The sequence below is a fragment of the Octopus sinensis genome, linkage group LG21 (genome assembly GCF_006345805.1).
Source record: "Octopus sinensis linkage group LG21, ASM634580v1, whole genome shotgun sequence".
Classification (NCBI taxonomy): domain Eukaryota; kingdom Metazoa; phylum Mollusca; class Cephalopoda; order Octopoda; family Octopodidae; genus Octopus; species Octopus sinensis.
Genome location: NC_043017.1, coordinates 11,350,497 through 11,370,496, shown reverse-complemented (window position 1 = coordinate 11,370,496; position 20,000 = coordinate 11,350,497). Strand labels below are relative to the sequence as shown.

The 20,000-nt window shown below is 37.5% G+C and overlaps 1 protein-coding gene across 2 annotated transcripts in view; it reads right to left on the bottom strand.

Moving 5' to 3' along the window:
* LOC115222969 (sushi, von Willebrand factor type A, EGF and pentraxin domain-containing protein 1) overlaps positions 1 to 20,000 on the bottom strand; it is a 41,371-nt gene that overhangs the window by 8,823 nt on the left and 12,548 nt on the right. For both annotated transcript variants that reach the window (XM_036511776.1, XM_029793388.2), the window contains exons 5-12: positions 16,426 to 16,617; positions 15,019 to 15,210; positions 12,446 to 12,655; positions 10,510 to 10,704; positions 8,558 to 8,767; positions 6,695 to 6,895; positions 3,732 to 3,917; positions 1 to 102 (exon numbers count right to left, since the gene is read on the bottom strand). The exon at positions 1 to 102 is cut by the window's left edge and continues 93 nt beyond it. In XM_036511776.1, coding sequence (XP_036367669.1) covers positions 1 to 102; positions 3,732 to 3,917; positions 6,695 to 6,895; positions 8,558 to 8,767; positions 10,510 to 10,704; positions 12,446 to 12,655; positions 15,019 to 15,210; positions 16,426 to 16,617 — 1,488 coding nt within the window. The remainder of the gene's footprint in view (positions 103 to 3,731; positions 3,918 to 6,694; positions 6,896 to 8,557; positions 8,768 to 10,509; positions 10,705 to 12,445; positions 12,656 to 15,018; positions 15,211 to 16,425; positions 16,618 to 20,000) is intronic.

Below are 20,000 nucleotides of genomic sequence, written 5' to 3'. Positions count from 1 at the left end.
TGACAGCGATGCTCAGATGATCCACCGGTTTATCGTAAACGACCAGTTGTTTACCATTTACTTGAATGGTGCCACCAGTTACTTCCTTCACCAGACATTGCTCTAGGGAGGGGGTAGAGAGAGGTCGCATGGTGGGGGGAGAAAAATAAAGAAAAAAGTAAAAGATTAACATCAAAGTAGATCAACAATAAGTAAGGATATGGGTGGTGGTAGTGGTGGTGACGTCAGTGGTGGCATGCGGTAGCGGCGGTGATGGTGGTGCTCATGATGAGGATGATGATGATTACAATGGTGATGAGGAGGAAAAACAAAATGCTAATAATGTTTTGAACAGCGGAAAATGCAGCTGGACTGATGCATTGCTTGAAATGGAGAATACTTTGAAGGCAATAAAAGCGTAAACATGTAAAACTAAGTGAATAGAAGAATATTGCAAGATTCCAGTTTTTTTTGGGTACCCCATTGCATATACAAGGAGGCAGTGACAAGTGACTGAGACCTTTGGCAATATACCGTGCTTGAATGCGGTGAGCTGGCAGAATTGTTAGCACACCGGGCAAAATGCTTAGCAGTATTTCATCTGTCTTCACATTCTGAGTTCACATTCAGCCAAGGTTGACTTTATCTTTCATCCTTTTGGGATCGATAGATTAAGTACCATTTGCATAGTGAGGTCGATCTAATTGACTGGTCCCCTCCCCAAAATTTCAGGCCTAGTGCCCAGAGTAGAAAAGAAGTTTGCTCCCTAGTCACATGGTTCTGGGTTCAGTCCCACTGAACTTGTTTTTCATCCTCTTTCTTTATATTCCTGGAATCAAACAGGCATGATGGATCAATTAGTAAGCTACTTTGTTTTTTTTTTTCTTGTCTATTATTGTTGTATCTGATTTATTATTTTCAAACTTCTTATCTATTTGAATAGAAAAATCCCATAAAATTTTGCATTTCTTCTCCGTCAGTTCTCTTTCAAACTGATGATCCACACTATGGACATCCAGATTCAAATCTCTACTTCTGACAAGGCTTCCAGTGCAAAATTTTCACAATTTGAACATGCCTCTATCTCATATATTCTCCCTGTGTCACCATGGGACATTCTGCAACAATGTGTTCCACAGTCTCATTCCAAATTCTGTGGAGGCGCAATGGCCCAGTGGTTAGGGCAGCGGACTCGTGGTCATAGGATCGCGGTTTCGATTCCCAGACCGGGCGTTGTGAGTGTTTATTGAGCAAAAACACCTAAAGCTCCATGAGGCTCCGGCAGGGATGGTGGTGAACCCTGCTGTACTCTTTCACCACAACTTTCTCTCACTCTTACTTCCTGTTTCTGTTGTACCTGTATTTCAAAGGGCCGGCATTGTCACTCTCTGTGTCACGCTGAATATCCCCGAGAACTACGGTAAGGGTACACGTGTCTGTGGAGTGCTCAGCCACTTACACGTTAATTTCACGAGCAGCTGTTCCGTTGATCGGATCAACCGGAACCCTCGTCGTCGGAACTGACGGAGTGCTTCCACACATTCCAAATTCTACAGATTTTGCATTTTTTTTCACACTTTCTTCCTATATACACAGTCTCTCAGGTTGTTTATTTTTATCACTCAATCTTGAATTGCAATAATTAGGCTTTCTTTTATTTTTTAACCAAACCCAGGATTTTATTCCACATACATCCTCAGGGGTTTTCCAAAACTGACCATGTAAAAGTTTCCTTTCAATCTGTTTAACAAGCTCTCTTTGAATCCCATTCCTGTCCTTTTCTCTTGTTCCACAATTATTCAACAAAAACTAAACACTCATACATCATCTTCAACAGAAGAGTCTATCGTCAGCGTCATCGGCGGCGGCGTCAGTTTCACTTCTCAGAGCTTTTGATTTCACTTGCTCCATCTAATTCTGTAAGAGTGGACGGCAACCTGTAGTCAACGGTTTAACAGACTCTTCTTCCACAATACTTAACATAGGCGCAGGAGTGGCTGTGTGGTATATAGCTTGTTTACCAACCACAGGGTTCCGGGTTCAGTCCCATTGCGTGGCACCTTGGGCAAGTGTCTTCTACTATAGCCTCGGGCCGACCAAAGCCTTGTGAGTGGATTTGGTAGACGGAAACTGAAAGAAGCCCGTCATATATATGCATATATATATATGTATGTGTGTGTGCTTGTGTGTCTGTGTTTGTCCCCCTAGCATTGCTTGACAACCGATGCTGGTGTGTTTATGTCCTCGTCACTTAGCGGTTCGGCAAAAAGAGACCGATAGAATAAGTACTGGGCTTACAAAGAATAAGTCCCGGAGTCGAGTTGCTCGACTAAAGGCGGTGCTCCAGCATGGCCGCGGTCAAATGACTGAAACAACTAAAAGAGTAGAAGAGTAAAGAGTATCCAAGTACCAATCTCAAAATCCTTGCTGTCCTCAAAAAAACAAGTTTTCTGAGCATGTTCTGACCTCATGTCAAACCCAATTTCTCATACCTGGTTGTTAATCCTCCCAGGGTCCCTATTCATACAATCTTGTCTTGGCTTGTACCTCTCATCCTTTCCCACCTCTCCATCATTTACTTCTATATCTCCAAATATGGTAATGCCTGTGATCTCTTAGTTTCCTTCATCATTTTATCAACCTCATCAATGTTTGATTTCATTATTGTTATTAAGGTGGCAAACTGACAGAATCATTAGCAGGCATTCTGAGTCCAAAGTCTACGATGGTCAACTTTGCCCTTCATCCCTTTCAGGGTCGATAAAATAGCTGAGCACTGGGGTTGATATTATTGAACCCTTGTGTTGGCCTTGTGTCAAAATTTGAAACCTTTCTTCTTCTTCTTCTTCTTATTATTATTATTATTATTATTCTATGTTTGACTTTTGCTTTATGTCTGTACAAGTTGGCTCCAAGTCTCACCCAGAGACCTCAAGAGACAACAGGTTGGAAGTTCTGTGCCATATATAGATCTGTTAGCCTTAAGAAGCTGCGCCATGAGCAATGCTTACATGTAGAGAACCCTAAACTGACAGATCCATCTCCTAATATAAGAATGGAAGCTCGTCATGCTTCAAGGTCAACATTCAAACAATAAACCGCATTGGTCGTTACGCGGATTACAAAAGACCACGTACCCGAAAATTGAACCAAATTCTGATTGAAAAATCAGCTATTATTATTATTATTATTATTATTATTATTATTATTATTAAGTTAGGTTTATTTGATGAAGGTGGAGTTAAAAATCCAGAGAATTAAAACAATGAAATTTATTTTTACAGAAGTTTTTTTCTTTTATTTTTCATTTCTTTTCTTCTTTTGTTTTGTTTTTTTCTTTCTCCATATCTGATTACATGAAAATTTTAGAACATTTCATACATGTAAGTGAATATTTTTAGCAGTACTGTTGTTGTTGTTGTTGTTGTTGTTGTTGTTATTTTTGTTGTTATTGGTGGTGGGGATAGTGGTGGTGGTGGTGGTGGTGGTGGAAATAGTATTGTTGTTGATGTTGTTGCTGTTATTGGTGGTGATGGTGGCAGTGTTGTTGTTGTTGTTGCTGCTGCTGCTGCTGCTAATGCTTATACAATTCGAAAAACATAGTCTGAAATTACAGAGCTATGAATTCTTTGTGAGAAAAGTAATAATAATAATAATAATAATAATGATAATAATAATAATAATTATAACAAGATTTAAAACAAATAGCAAAAAAGAAGAAGACATAGAAAAAAAGTAATTAAGAAACTTACTCGGTTCACATTTTGGTGAAGGAGAGCACCAGAAACCTTGGGAACATTTAATTTTACTGGCACCATCAAGCTGGTAACCCTCATCGCAACTTATGTGTAGAAACATATCATGCTTCACAAAGGAGGTGGCTTCATCATCGACATAGCTCTCTTTACCGTTCTTTACTTTTATAGCTGGACAACTCTCTGAAAAAGAAATAAATAAGTAAATAAATAAATAAATGAAAAAAAAAAAGATGCCAGAGTGGCAAAGTGGCGAGAGGTTTGCCTCTCAACTACATGGCTTCAGGTTCAATCCCACTGTCTGGCAGCTTGCATAAGTGTCTTCTGCTATAGCCCTGAACTGATTAAATCTTTGCGAATGGATTTGGTTGAAGGAAACTGAAAGAAGCCTTTGTGTGTGTGTGTGTGTGTGTGTGTGTGTGTGTGTGTGTGTGTGTGTGTGTGTGTGTGTGTGTGTGTGTGTGTGTGTGTGTATGTGTGTGTGTACTTGAGAAGATATGTTAAGCTAAGTGAAATCGTAGTTGTGGTTGTGGTTGTGGTTGTGGTTGTGGCCTGTGCTAGTTACACATAAAAGGCACCCAGTACACTCTGTGGAGTGGTTGGCATTAGGAATGGCATCCAGCCATAGAAACCAAGCCAAACCATACTGGAGCCTGGTGCTACTCTCTGGCCTACCAGCTCCAGTCAAACTGTCTAACCCATGCCAGCAGGGAAAAACATGCTAAATGATGATGATGATGATGATGATGATGATGATGATGATGATGATGCATATATGTATGTGTATGTGTGTGTGTGTGTGTGCCTATAGTGCCAAAACAGCTCAAACATCCAGTTGGTCAAATTATCATTGTCCAAACAGCTGCCCCCAATTGTCTTCTTTCAACTCATGTAGTTGTGGGCAAAACAGAGAACACCTCTTTGGCTCTCTCTCTCTCTCGCTCTCTCTCACTTGGCCCAGAGAAATGTCCAGAATATGACAGCAATCATTTCTTCAAGCTCTCAACCAATTCTATCAATTTGCTGCTCTCCTGACATATTATAACATTCGATAAGTGAAGGCGCATGGCTTAGTGGTTAGGGCATTCGGCTGACAATTGTAAGGTCGTGAGTTCGATTCCCGGCGATGCGTTGTGTCCTTGAGCAAGACACTTTATTTCACGTTGTTCCAGTCCACTCAGCTGGCAAAAATGAGTTGTACCTGTATTTCAAAGGGCCGGCCTTGTCACACTCTGTGTCACGATGAATCTCCCTGAGAACTACATTAAGGGTACTTGTGTCTGTGGATTGCTCAGTCACTTGCACGTTAATTCCACGAGCAAGCTGTTCCGTTGATCGTATCAGCTGGGACCCTCGTCGTCGTAACCGACGGAGTGCTCCTATAACATTCGATATTTTGAAGTGATAGTATGTTGTCAACTTAATGTGACAGTCCCATAAAAGGGAAGAATGCTACTGTTATTTAGCCCTGGGCACCATTAAGTTGACAACATACTATCACTTTATCATGCTTCTGCTGCATAAATCTCTCCAAGAGATTTAGAAATATATTACTTTTATTCTATATTTTATAAGATATCATATTTTAACTGTTATATAACATTTCAATACAACATAATTTATGTCAAGAATGCCATTTGGTAAAATCATTGCTGAATAATTTTTCACTTGCAAAAGTCTCTTACATTTTCTCACGTTTCTCTATTTTGTGATAAGAACTAATAAATTCTTGACCTGTTCTGTTTGCCGATATGTTATTGATCCCTCAGAACAATTCCTCCAGTTGACATCATGAAAGTTTATAAACTTCAAGAGAATATAAAATGATTCTTTTTTTGGAGCAGTGGATCTTGAAGCAGATAACTAAAGCTTAATCTACGTATCTTTTTGGTTTGAACGGCAGTTTTTAACATAATTTCTAGGTAACTAAAAAATTTTAAACTTCGTATACTGGTAGAATCTTTTGGCTTTATTGAGAAAATTCTGAAGTTTGTAAGAGATTTGGTCTTTGATTTCTTCAATTTCTGCAATTTCAACCAATCACTGGCGTCTATTGAGTTAAAAAGCATTTTGTGCCGTATGAATATGTCCCTCGTTTAAGAAACACATTAGGTTTATTTACATTTGTGAAGAAAAAAAGATACCCTTCCCCCATCCCTAACCCTAACCCTAACAAACCCTAAATCTAAAATAGATTGAAATGCAATAGATCGATACTAGGGTCATAATTATGGGTGACAATTTCATATGACACCACTTTATTTTATTGTCACACTATTTACAATGAGGTTTGCTGGGGATACGACATGGACTACCAAACTCTATCAGCCTGCAGTTGCGTACTTTTATTCAACCAAGTGTGTTCTTTGTGAACCCTTTTGATACCAAATTGTCTGAGACTGCCCTTAGTTCTATGATACAGACTTCCTATTTTAAAGTGATCCAAATTAAAACCTTCCATTAAAATTTTATGTTAATTTATGTTCGAAATATCAGTTTGGTAGTGAGGTAAGAAGATTACTTTCCAATCTCATGGTTCTAGGTTCAGTCACACTGAGTGGCACCTTTGGCATGTGCTTTCTACCACAGCACCAAACCAACTAAAGTCTTGTGAGTGGATTTGGTTAACAGAAACCGAAAGAATCCCTCCGTATATGCATATATGTGTATGTTTTTGCCTTTATCCTCTACGTTCACCTGACAACTTGCATTGGTTTGTTTACATCCTTGTAACTTAGAAATTTGGCAAAATAAGACTGAGTGGGGTCAATTTGTTCAACTAAAAACCCCTCAGTAGTGCCTCAGCATGGCCACAAGTTAATGACTGAAACAAGTAAGAAATAAAAGATAAACAATTATTAAATTCTTTAAAATATTTCAAAAATTATTTGAAATAAATTTAAAGTATTTCAACAGAAATATGGGAAGAAAAAAAGTTAAATTATCAAAATACAACTTACTTGGTGTACATTCCGGAAAATCTCCAGTCCAGTTTCCATAGAGACACTTTAAATTAGAAGGTCCAGACAACTCATGTCCGATCTTACAGGTGATATTAACACTCAGTCCGTGAGGCACAAGTTGACCCCATTCCTTCAAAACTGAATTCTGTTCTATAATGTGTGTGATTCCATTTGCTACAGTATAAGCATGGCAGCTGTCTGTGGCAGGAAGAAAGAGAGCGTGAGAGAGAGAGAAAGAGATAGACTTAAATATATTCAGATGGATGGATTGATGGGTCTGTGTGAGGGATTGTGAAGAGATCAATCAAGGGGTGGACGAATAACAATGTTTGTAGAGTACTTCAAGTGCTTGCGGTCAAAAAATATACACACACACATATTATATTATAAATATTTTCTGTTTATATATGTCTGTGTATACTCACACACACACACACAATCACAAAAAAGCAAACAGAGTGTATTAGGTTGATGCTCAAGGAAACTTGGAACACATCTTTAATATTTCGAGCATATGCTCTTCTACAGGATGGATAGATGAGTAGAAAGAAAAATTAGGAGAAAAAATTGCAGAGATGCAGTATTAGTTCAAAATAGCAATCTGTGTCTAATACTTAAAGCAGTTATATCGTTGAAAACCTGATAAACTGTATTATTTATTTTAAGAAATTATCTCATAGGTTATAATAGCAACGAGAAACAAAAAAATATATTAGTATTAGAAGAAAGTCAACCAGAAGTGGTGGTCACATTGTTAAATATGTATTTCTGCACTTTTGGACTTCCTCAGTAGCAAGTATCAATTGGCAACCACATATACAAACATATATATATATGTAAATGTGTGCACGTGTGTTTGTTTGCATGTATGTACATGTGTGTACATGTGTGAAGGCGCGTGGCTCAGTGGTTAGAGCGTCGAGCTTACGATCGTGAGGTTGTGAGCTCGAATCCCGGACCGGGCTGCGTGTTGTGTTCTTGAGCAAGACACTTTATTTCACGTTGCTCCAGTTCACTCAGCTGTAGAAATGAGTTGCGACGTCACAGGTGCCAAACTGTATCAGCCCCTTTGCCTTTCCCTTGGATAACACTGGTGGCGTGGAGAGGGGAGGCCGGTATGCATGGGCGACTGCTGGTCTTCCATGAAACAACCTTGCCCAGACTTGTGCCTTAGAGGGTAACTCTCTAGGTGCAAACCCATGGTCAGTGTCTGACCGAAGGGGGTCACCACATGTGTGTGCATGTGTATGTTTGTATGTATATATGTATGTGGGTGTGTATGTGTGTGTGCATATGTGTATGTTTGTATGTATGTGTGTGCATGTGTATGTATGTGCATGTGTGTATGCGCATGCATGTGTGTATGTGTTCCATAATGTAGCATTTCAGCAGACAGAAATCAGTAAAATAAATGTTTAACTCATTGCAACATGTGCATGACCCACATGACGAACAAAATCCCTTACTGACAGTGTCCCAGCATAGCCACCACCCAATGGCTGGTATATAGGCGGCGAGCTGGTAGAAACGTTAGCACGCCGGGCGAAATGCTTAGCGGTATTTCGTCTGCCGCTATGTTCTGAGTTCAAATTCCGCCGGGGTCGACTTTGCCTTTCATCCTTTCGGGGTCGATAAATTAAGTACCAGTTACGCACTGGGGTCGATGTAATCGCCCTAATACCTATGTCTGTCCTTGTTTGTCCTCTCTGTGTTTAGCCCCTTGTGGGTAATAAAGAAATAGGTATATAATGGCTGAAATACTATAATATAGGAATAAAAGAACAGAAGAATAGAGGAATAACAATAGAATAGAGGAATAGAGGAATAGAACAGAAGAATAGAGGAATAACAAAATCTTACTTGGGTAACAGGTTGGAAAGCGCTGTAACCATTTGCCTGACACGCACATGACTTTAGTTCGATCCGTTGTACTGAAACCATTCATACAAGATACCTCCACATATTGTTTGTGAGGCACCTGTAAAGGTTTCGGGTCAAGCATGTTGAACTCAACAACACTGTCATTGTAACTCACTTGACCATTTAACACGGCATTGGCTGAGCAGTTTTCTGTTGAAATAGGTAATTAAAATCATTAGAATTAACAAGTTGCTGAACCTCCAACTTACTAATTAGGGTAAAATAGTTTAGCAGAACAACAGTTGGCTCTAAGAAATACAGAGCTCAAGCGAATGATAAATAAACAGAAGATGGACAAAGAATTGTGGATGGTGGATGTTTGTTTGTGTGAGATATTACATATTCATTTTTGGGTTGCAGGATGAGAGTGATCCTTTACAGCTGTTTCGGGGATGCGGTGACTGGTTGGTGCTGTAATGTATTTTATACTAACATATAGAATGAGATAATAAATATACACAGCCTGTGAGCAAAGATATCATCAACCATGCTTTATGTAAGTGGATAATATTTTTGCTTGTTTGTTGTGTATGATTATTATGTCACGCTCCTGTCCCATTCTAGCCAACTTACCTACTTACCCAGTCACCCTTTCTCTTCCCCTATTCCAGTTCTTTCTCTCTCTATATATATATCATAATTCCCCTTGTACCTTGAGTGTTCATCTTCACCATTTCTCTCTCTCTCTCTCTCTCTCTCTCTCTCTCTCTCTATCTATCTATCTATCTATCTATCTAGTTGAGGAAGCCATGTACTTCCCCTACAGCAAGACACCTGTTCCTGTCCTTCTATCATACTTTCATATCTTTCAAACCTACAGCCCCACTCAATTGAGGGGTCTTGTCTTTCAAGTTACTTGTTCATCTCACTAATGGCAGTATTATGAAAATGCCCTCACTACCCTCTATAAAGACATTAGCACTTGGAAGGGCATCCAGCTATGGAGAATCAAGCCAACAAAGACAGACATTGGAGTGCAACATGGTCCTCTAGCATATTGGCTCCTGCCAAACCATGACAACATGCCAAAAATGGTTATTAAATGCTGATGAAAGCAAACGGCCTAAAATCTGCCTCAAGTTTATGAGTTCCTGAGATTGAAATTTATCTAAATCAGAATGTAGATGGTTAGAACAAATACTGCAAGGCATTTTGTCCAATGTTCTAATAACTTTGTTAGTTTGCTTCATTATCAAAACTCTAATTAAAAATAACTATTATTTAGTATGGATATGATGACATAAAGTCATTTACACTATTACTTTCAGAACTTCAGCCAGTGAGGGGAAATAACTTTAAACATGTTCCTGACTTATTAGACCTCCTTAACAAATGTTAGCTTTCACCATACTTGCCAAATCAACTCAGGGGTTTATGTTTGCAAGAAAAAAATGGAAAAAAAAGGAGAAAAGCAACCAAAAAATTTCAATAATTTTGAAAAAAAAAGTGCAGTAAGCATAGCTGCTTGGTTAAGAAGCTTGCTTTGCAATCACAAGATTTTGGGCAAGTGTTTTCTACTATAACCTTGGGCCAACCAGTGCTCTATTAATGAATTTTGTAGACAGAAACTATACACATACATACATACATATATATATATATATATATATATATATATATATATATATATTTACATATATATATATAATTTGTGTGTGTATGTGTGTGTGCTTCTCCCAGTCCCACCAGTTACTTTATAACCAGTGTTGGTTTGTTTATATCGCCATAACTTAGCAGTTTGGCAAAAGAGTCCGATAGAATAAGTGATATATGATTTATTCGCCTAAATTCTCTCCAATATGGTGCCCCAGCATGGCCACAGGCCAATGACTGAAACAAATAAAATAATACAAAGGTAAATATTTATTGATGAAAATGGTAAAACATCTTACCTGGAACACAAGCAGGGAAAGGGTACGTCCATTCTCCGTAATAGCACTTTATCATACTTGCAGCATTCTCTCTTGGAAGTCGGTAACCATTGTTACAGAGAATCAGGACTTGTTGAGAATGAACTGCGGTCCTTATTTCAGTTCCCTCGTCATCAACAACTTTTCCATTTTCGACAGCTTCTGTATCGCATTTGGCTAAATGGATCAGAAATTTACAATGGAAAAAGAGGATGGCACAAGTTTACATTATAAATGTCGATAAATATAAAACATTTAGGTACTGGCATGGCTGTGTGGTAAGAAGCTTGCTTCCCAACCACATGGTTCTGGGTTCAATCCCATTGCATACCACCTTCAGCTTGTGTCTTCTACAATATTCTCAGTTCAACCAAAGCCTTGTGAGTGGATTTGGTAGATGGAAACTAAAAGAATTCTATTGTGTATATGTGTGTGTTGTGCGTGTGTGTGTGTGTGTATGTTTGTGTGTGTGTATATGTGTGTGTGTGGGTGTTTGTGTTGTGTGTGTGTGTGTGTGTGTGTGTGTGTGTGTGTACACAGAAAGAGAAAAGATGAAAAAATACAGACGATTTGTTTTACAGGATTAAGGAGTATTTTAGAGTCATAATATTAAAGATATCATACCATTTTGTACAAAATAAAATTTGTTCTTTCAACATAATTAAAGTAAGAATCGGTTTCGCATTGCTCATGAAGCTAAGCGTAGAAAAATACATATATTGCTTGGTGGAAGACATATTACTTACTAATATGTTGAAAGACCAAAATCTTATTTTGTACAAAATTGTATAATATTATTATTATTATTATTATGACTCTAAAATACTCCTCAATCCTGTAAAACAAATTGTCTGGGTTTTTTCATCTTTTCTCTTTCTATATATATATCCAACCACGTGTGTTCCCCCACTAAGATATTTTCTACCTTATATATTTATATATATATAATATAGCAAAAACTGTCCGACAAACGGGAACATGAAACTCAAAGTAACAGGTTTTGTTGAATTTTCTGATGCTTTAAATAAAGCATATTACTCTACCACTGATATTTGAGTACTCTTTTTTCCACCTTGTTTCATATTTATGTGTTTACTCCAGTATATATATATTAGGTTGGTGCATAATTATTGCGGCTTTTTTTCAATAAATTTTATTCACCAAAAGCAATAATAACATTTAACAAAAGCATTTTTAAATCATTATTCTGACCGGCTGCCAAGCAAATGGGAAGCAGTAATTGAAGTAGATGGTGCATATGCCTCGGAATAAACATTTAGAGATGTTTTTGTTAAATGTTGTTATTGTTTTTGTTGAATAAAATTTTTTGCAAAAAAGCCACGATAATTATGCATCAACCTATGGTTCCGGGTTCAGTCCCACTGCGTGGCACTTTGGGTAGGTGTCTTCCACTATAGCCCCAAGCCGACCGAAGCTTTGTGATTGAATTCGGCAGGCGGAAGTTACTGCCATGTGTGTATATGTGCGTGTAGGTGCTTGTGCCTCTCCGAAAGAGAGAGAGGGATATATATATATATATATATTACATATTTATATGCATATATATATATATATATACACACACATATAAATATGGAAGCAAAATGCTAGTTCTAAAATCTTTCTAAGAGATCAGGGCAGTATTTGTACAAAGAATATTTGTAGCCACTTCAACATGGCTACATGTTCAAATGGACCCTACGGCAATTCTTTTAACCCCAATATATATGTTGCTATACACCACTGGTCACAATGTTTTTTCTGGCATAAGAAAAATTGCAGTTGGGGTTGAATGCTTGCGTAATATTCTAAAGCTTCCTCAGAACCATTTAAATATTTTGGGAAAATACTTTTGGTCACTTTGAACTACAATGTTTTACATAATGCGTTAATGAAAATCAGAAATACCATTAATTACCTGGATGACATTCTGGGAACTTGTCACTCCAGTTTCCAAACTTGCAGGTGAGAATGTCGGTTCCTTGTAATTTGAAACCCTCTAAACACTTTATCGATACGACATGACTGTGTGACACTAAACCATCGGATAATGTTGAACAGACGTTTATTAATTTCTGTTCCAGATATTTTACCATTCCATGAAGAACTGTCTGTGCATGACAACTACCTGAAATTTTGCAGAGAAAAGAAAAGGAAGAGAAAAGAAAAGAAATGTATACTTTTGTAGATTCATCACTATCATCATTGTCATCATCATCATCATCATCATATTCAACATTTTTAACATTTTTATTTCCATACTGGCTTGAGTTTGATGGTTTAGTAGGATCAGAGGAGCCAGAGAGAAGCATCATGTTCCAAAGTTTATCTTCCTCAAGGTTCCTGCTGCTGCTGTTGTTCTTGTTAAGCAACAAGACGGGTAAGGGTGATTAGGTGATGGTCTAGGGCTTAGGGGCAGGAGACCCCAGACCTTGGAAAAAAAACAAAAAACTTTGGTCGTCTTGTTATAGTTGAGGGCTCTTCATTGACGCCCGACACCACTGGGAGGTGGCCCTCGAAGTCACTGGAAATGGAGATCTCCAGGTCCAAATTCTTGAACAGCTGCTGCTGCTGCTGTTGTTGTTGCTGTTGAGCAAAGTGGTCTTCGTCCCAAAGCTCGCAAGATTGCACCTCTGTAGTGGGAGAAGTCCGAAACATGGTCCTTTGCTATTCGTAAGACCTGCAGAAGAGAAAGCAGGTCAACCCCCGACACCGAGAGCATTGACGGATGGATGAATGCACATCCAGGCTCAGCGGTTGCGTAGGAAGTCAGGGACAAGAAACAGGAAGAAAGAGTGAGAGAAAGTTGGGGTGAAAGAGTACAACAGGGGTCGCCACCACCTCCTGCCAGAGCCTCGTGGAGCTTTAGGTGTTTTTGCTCAATAAACACACACAACGCCCGGTCTGGGAATCGAAACTGCGATCCTCCGACCACTGCTGCTGCTGGATGTGCTTCCTAACAACAACCACTTTGTGGAATGCACTGAATGGATTTCTTTTTCATGGGACCAGCAACTTATACAAGACAAATTAGGCTAATGGGGGGCCCTTGTAAGTGAAGACGAGGAGGAAGAGAGAGGGGTGTGAGGATCCTAGATGAGGTTATGAGAGAGTCGGAGGATAAAGTACAATGAGGGGAGCAGACATATTGTTGAGAGACAAGAGTAGGAGAGAGAGTAACAGATGCCATTGAGGAAAAGAGTATGGAGAGTTGTGATGTGGTGGCTTTTATACCACAATGGCCCTGAGGACTGTGCCAGTGGAGCACAAGCTCCTGGTAGGGCTTCTTCTCATGCAGGATAGGTCAAAAGATACAGACCAGATTAATAAGGACCAGCTAATCTCAGAAGTAAAAATGGCTATGTGTTGGACCAATGCCCCTAGCAAGATGAAAAGCAAAGGTCCTGAAGCATTGGTGAAACTTCAAAACTAACGAAACCAGAAAGAGGAAGACCTTCCCTTAAGGAAATGTATGGCATGTCAGGATCTGACCTGGAACCCATAAGGGAGATGGAAGAGAGGATGCCCTAAAAATAGCTGGAGATGAGATACTGAGACAGAGCTGAAAAATCAAGACCGCACAACTGGAGAGAACTAGAAAAGACAACCCTGTGTTGAGAACAGAAGAGAAGAGACAGTGATGGTTGATGCTGCATAGAGAGCAAAGGCAGATGGGGTGCTTAGAAGCATTTCTTCTGGGTTTTTTTTGCATTTTGAGTTCAAGCCCCACAAAGTCAACTTTGTCCTTCGGCCTTTTGGGGTTAATGAAATAAAGTACCAGTTAAGTGCTGGGGTTGCTGTAACTGACATGTCCCCTCTCCTCAAAAAGTATTGCTCTCAGACCCTGCAATGACCTGGCATCCTGTTCAATGGGAATGTTGTGATGTCAGCCACTTGTGCACCATGGAAACTGGGTAACAATGGAAACTGGGTAACCATGGAAACTGGGTAACTATGGAAACTGAGCAACCAGCCTTGAGTCCTGGAGCTCAAGAAAAATTTTCAAACATAAAAGTGAATAGAAAAAAATAAAATTAATAATAAAAACATTGAGATCATCAACATCATCATCAACATCATCATCAGCATCATCATTTAATGTGTATGTTCCATGCTGGAATAAGTCAAAAGGTTTGGCAAGTTCCGATGGGCCCAAGTACCACCTCATGTTCTGGTGTTTGTTTGGAATGGTTTCTATGGCTTTTCCTAATGCCAACCACATTTCACAATATGGACTGGGTGTTTTTTTTTCTTCATACCACAGGCACCGGTAAGGTCTCTGTGTAGCTTGTAAGACTATGAACCTGAACTGAGGTTCACAGTTTATGCTAGGAGAATAAGGAGTAGAGAATGATAAGGTATGAAAGAAAAGGGCCAGAGCAGGATTTTCTTGCTGTAGAGGGGCTACAGTGGTGACTTACATTTTAGAAGCAAGACAGTGGTTGGTGGATGGAATATTAAAAGGAATAAATGGAAACCAAAATTACTCACTTGGAACACATGTAGGAAAGTTTTGTGACCAATGTCCATAAGAACACGTCACTTTGGTGGATCCAATGTTGACATATCCAGGTTTACAGCTGATATACACACTTGAGCGGTGTTCAATATTGGTCTCTTTCTGGAGTTCTTTGCCAAAATATAGAACTTCTCCTTGAGCAACTAACTGACTGGAACAGAATTCTGCAGAAGAAATATTAAGAAATGAAACTATTTTGTTTACCATTAATGAACTGTAAATTAATAAAGCATTTTTTTTTTTGGCATTTTAAAAATTCTTTTATTCCATTATTCTATGTCTTGTTTCAGTCAGTGAGCTGTGGCCAGGCTGGAGCATTGCCTTGAAGGGTTTAGTCAAAACAAATCAACCCCAGTACTTCCATTTTTACAAGCCTCGTACTCATTTTATTGGCATATTTTTACTGAACTACAGGGACATAAACAAACCTACACAGGTTTTCAAGTAGTGGTGGGGACAAACACCAAGATAATGCATACACACACACACACACATACACACACTCACAATGTTCATATCTGTGAAGGCTCATGTGGCTTAGTGGTTAGGGTATTCTGTTCACAATTGTATGGTCATGAGTTCAATTCCAGGCGACGCGTTGTGTCCTTGAGCAAGACACTTTATTCTACATTGCTTCAATCCACTCAGCTGGCTAAAATGAATTGTACCTGTAATTCAATGGGGCCAGCCTCGTTGCATTCTGTGTCATGCTGAATCGCCTTCTGACCTATGTTAAGGGTACACGTGTCTGAGGAGTACTCAGCCACTTGTACGTTAATTTCTGAAGTGGCTGATCCATTGACCGGATTAACAGGAACCCTTGTCATCATAATCAATGAGGCACCGGCTTTTTGGATGAGGCAAAAATTGCAACTTTTTGATGACTGAAAAATTCTCATGCTGAACAGAATATTCTTCGGATGAAAGTGGTATAAATAAATGGTTTTTCTTTTAATGTTGCAGCGTGGAAGGTGTTTGTAAGCCATTTAAGAAACACACAAAAGCTGTTCGATTCACTTCAACATTTAAGTTTAATTTGTCAAAATATTTTCGTCGCTTTAAAACCGCGACCTGTTCACTGACAAAAAACAGGTCGCAGTCTTAAAGCGACGAAAATATTTTGACAAATTAAACTTAAATGTTGAAGTGAATCGAACGGCCTTTGTGTGTTTCTTAAATGGCTTACAAACACCTTCCACACTGCAATTGTTTTCGTGTCAGCACACGATCTCAGATCAAATCACTTGCTATGCAAGTACATCTCCGTAAACCTTTGAATGTTGGTTCCATTTAAATCTTCTTTCTCCATGGTCATCAGTTTAGGTGTATTTACTGGCCAAAATATGATATTAATTAAAAATGAAATGATTAAAACTTACTAGGGAGACATGAAGGAAAGTCATGAGACCAAACCCCTTTCGAGCAGGTCAATGCATTTTCACCATGCAGTATGTAATCGGAACCACAGATGACTGTTGCTGTGTGGCTGTCGTGGACTTTGGTTTCTGCTGAAATGTCTTGGCCAGAATAGAAGACTCTTCCATTTGGAACTTTGTGTGGAACACATGGCTCTTGGATGAAGAAGACGAAGAGAAAATGGAAGAAGAGATAAGAGAGAAAGATTAATGTTTGGGAAAAATCACTGGATGTGTGATGTGATGTGTGTGTGTTTGTGTGTGTATAATTTGTGTGTGTATATATGTATGCATATATACATATATGGACATATATATATATATATATATATATATATTTAAAAAAGGAGATGTGGAACACGAGTTGTGATATATAAAAAAAGGAAATGAAGAAAATGCTGACAAAATAGTTTAAGTAAGGGAGAGTGTATTTAATTAGGTGAAAGTTCTTTTTACCGGTTGCGCATTTGGTATGCTTATCAAAAGATATTTTTTTAAGAGAGATAGAGTTCCTTTCTGATAGATTTTTTTTCTCTTATCTGATAAGAGAAAAAAAATCTATCAGAAAGGAACTCTATCTCTCTTAAAAAAATATCTTTTGATAAGCATACCAAATGCGCAACCGGTAAAAAGAACTTTCACCTAATTAAATACACTCTCCCTTACTTAAACTATTTTGTCAGCATTTTCTTCATTTCCTTTATATATATATATATATATATATATATATATATAATATATATTTAAAAAAGGAGATGTGGAACACGAGTTGTGATATATAAAAAAAGGAAATGAAGAAAATGCTGACAAAATAGTTTAAGTAAGGGAGAGTGTATTTAATTAGGTGAAAGTTCTTTTTACCGGTTGCGCATTTGGTATGCTTATCAAAAGATATTTTTTTAAGAGAGATAGAGTTCCTTTCTGATAGATTTTTTTTCTCTTATCTGATAAGAGAAAAAAAATCTATCAGAAAGGAACTCTATCTCTCTTAAAAAAATATCTTTTGATAAGCATACCAAATGCGCAACCGGTAAAAAGAACTTTCACCTAATTAAATACACTCTCCCTTACTTAAACTATTTTGTCAGCATTTTCTTCATTTCCTTTATATATATATATATATATATATATATATATATATGAAAGAAGAAAAAGAAAACGGAGATTAGAAAATTAATAATTATTTATTATTAACGGCAATGATTAACAGGGAAGATGATTAATTTGCTGTTAATAATAAACAATTATTAACTTCCCAACCTCCATTTTCTTTTTCTTCTTTTGTACGAATATAAACTATATGTTTTTATATATATATATATACCTATCATTTTAAGAAAATTAATTCCGAAAAAAATACTAGGTATTGAAGCAACATTTCCTTCAGTGAAACTATCCCTTCATGAGGTTAACACAACCTCACACACACACACAAACAAATACATATAGAACATAAAGAAATCCAGGAGATATGCGATGAATATATTTATGTCACCAGATGATATCCATAAGGTTACAATCATTTCACAGCCAACATCATGGAAAATAATTTATTTTAGTATATAATAAATTATTTTACCTGTCTGCACCAGTGCTTATGTTATAAGTTGCATATGGCTACATGCAAAATGGTGAAAGCACCATCTGCTGGAGGCTAATGTATCTCATTTCATACCACAGAAAAAATTAAAATGTGAATTAGAAGCAGCTGAAGGGATATAAATAATATCAAACACACATACACAAGGTATGTCTTTGGTTAGTTTGTGTCTAAGCTGCACTTATCGGCATAAGAGAATATATTCTCATCAATGCACCTGACGTTAAAACACCTGAGAGTTATAGACAGGTGAGATAACTCACATAAGGTCTCCTTTCAGGAGTAATATATTTCTGTGCTACCCACAAGGGGCTAAACACAGAGGGGACAAACAAGGACAGACAAATGGATTAAGTCGATTACATCGACCCCAGTGCGTAACTGGTACTTAATTTATCGACCCCCGAAAGGATGAAAGGCAAAGTCGACCCTGGTGGAATTTGAACTCGGAACATAATGACAGACAAAATATGGCTACGCATGTTGTCCGGTGTGCTAACGTTTCTGCCAGCTCACCACCTTCTTTCAGGAGTAATAGATGTCACTGTTTCATCCTTTTTGTGACTTGTCAGTACCACATATCCGAATGAGGCTTAACACAAGCTAAATAGCTGTCTATGATTATATGGAAAATGATGTAAGAACCAGACCCATTACAGCCAACCTTACAAATCAGTTTCACACCAGATATTAGGTTGCCAGATGAATATTTAATAACTTTCTTGTCAGAGTTGGCAGGTATGGGGGAAAAAATGGCAACTATTTTCTGGTAATGGAGTGAGGAAGTGTCACATTCAATTTGTGGGTGAAAAAAAGACAAAACATGAAAAAGATGAAATGGATAATGTGGGAGACAACTGAGAGGTTTATCAAGAGTTATGTCTCTTGCTTCCCAAAACCTTGAGCGAGTTGTGATGCATCAAAAGTGTTATGTGTGCAGAGAGAGTGAGTGGAGGCGAATTTGAGGAGTAGGCATATATATATATATAAAACAAAATATGAATAGAGAAAATTACATCTTTAATTGTAGAATTCCATCCCCCCCCCCCACACACACACACAAAGCTAAGAATTGTTTTTGTTGTGTCAGCATATTTAGAAACAGAAAAAAAACCTTTAAAATTTATATATTCAAAAATACATGTTAGCACAACATTTTCAAGGTGATCCAAAATTAGTTAAATTCAAAGTAAACTAAGGAAATATTTCCAGTACACAAACGCCTACAAAAAGAACATATTTTTGTATTCGACATTAGTGGATAATGAAAGAATAAAGAATGAACATAAGATTTCTACATTAAGACAATTATAAACATGGAGATTTAGCATCAAGACAATTAGTTATCTATTTATTAAATATAGTAAGCTTTTCAGAAAAATTATGCTTATTATATAATAGATAAAAAGCAATTATAATTAAGAATTGGAACATTTAAATGCTTTCCGAAATTTATGACAACATTTCATTGTAAAATTCCCATTAAAATTTAATAAAATTAATTTAGAAGTAATTATATAATACATTTCTTCAAGGCAAAGATCACATGTAGAATTGCCAATATTTTACGTTGGGGGTGTTACTAATAATGGACCATTTTAAATCATACTTAATGTTCTTATCTTTTAAGTCGCAAATGCATTTACTAAGATTTGTAGAATAGAGAATGATTATAAAATCTCGATTTCCAAATTGTAGTGATGAACCTATGTAATAATACTTATGTTCTCCTATTATTACCTTACATTGGTAGACTATATTTTATTAAACACTGATTTTCTAAAGGACAGTTTTGTTTTTATAATTAGACAGACATTTATTCACTTGAATTTGGTATTCATGGTTTAAAGAATTCCAACAAGTTCTCTTCTCAGAATTAGGTGTTAAGGCAGGATTATTATTATTGTTATAAATAATATCAAAACCAGATGTTAGCTGT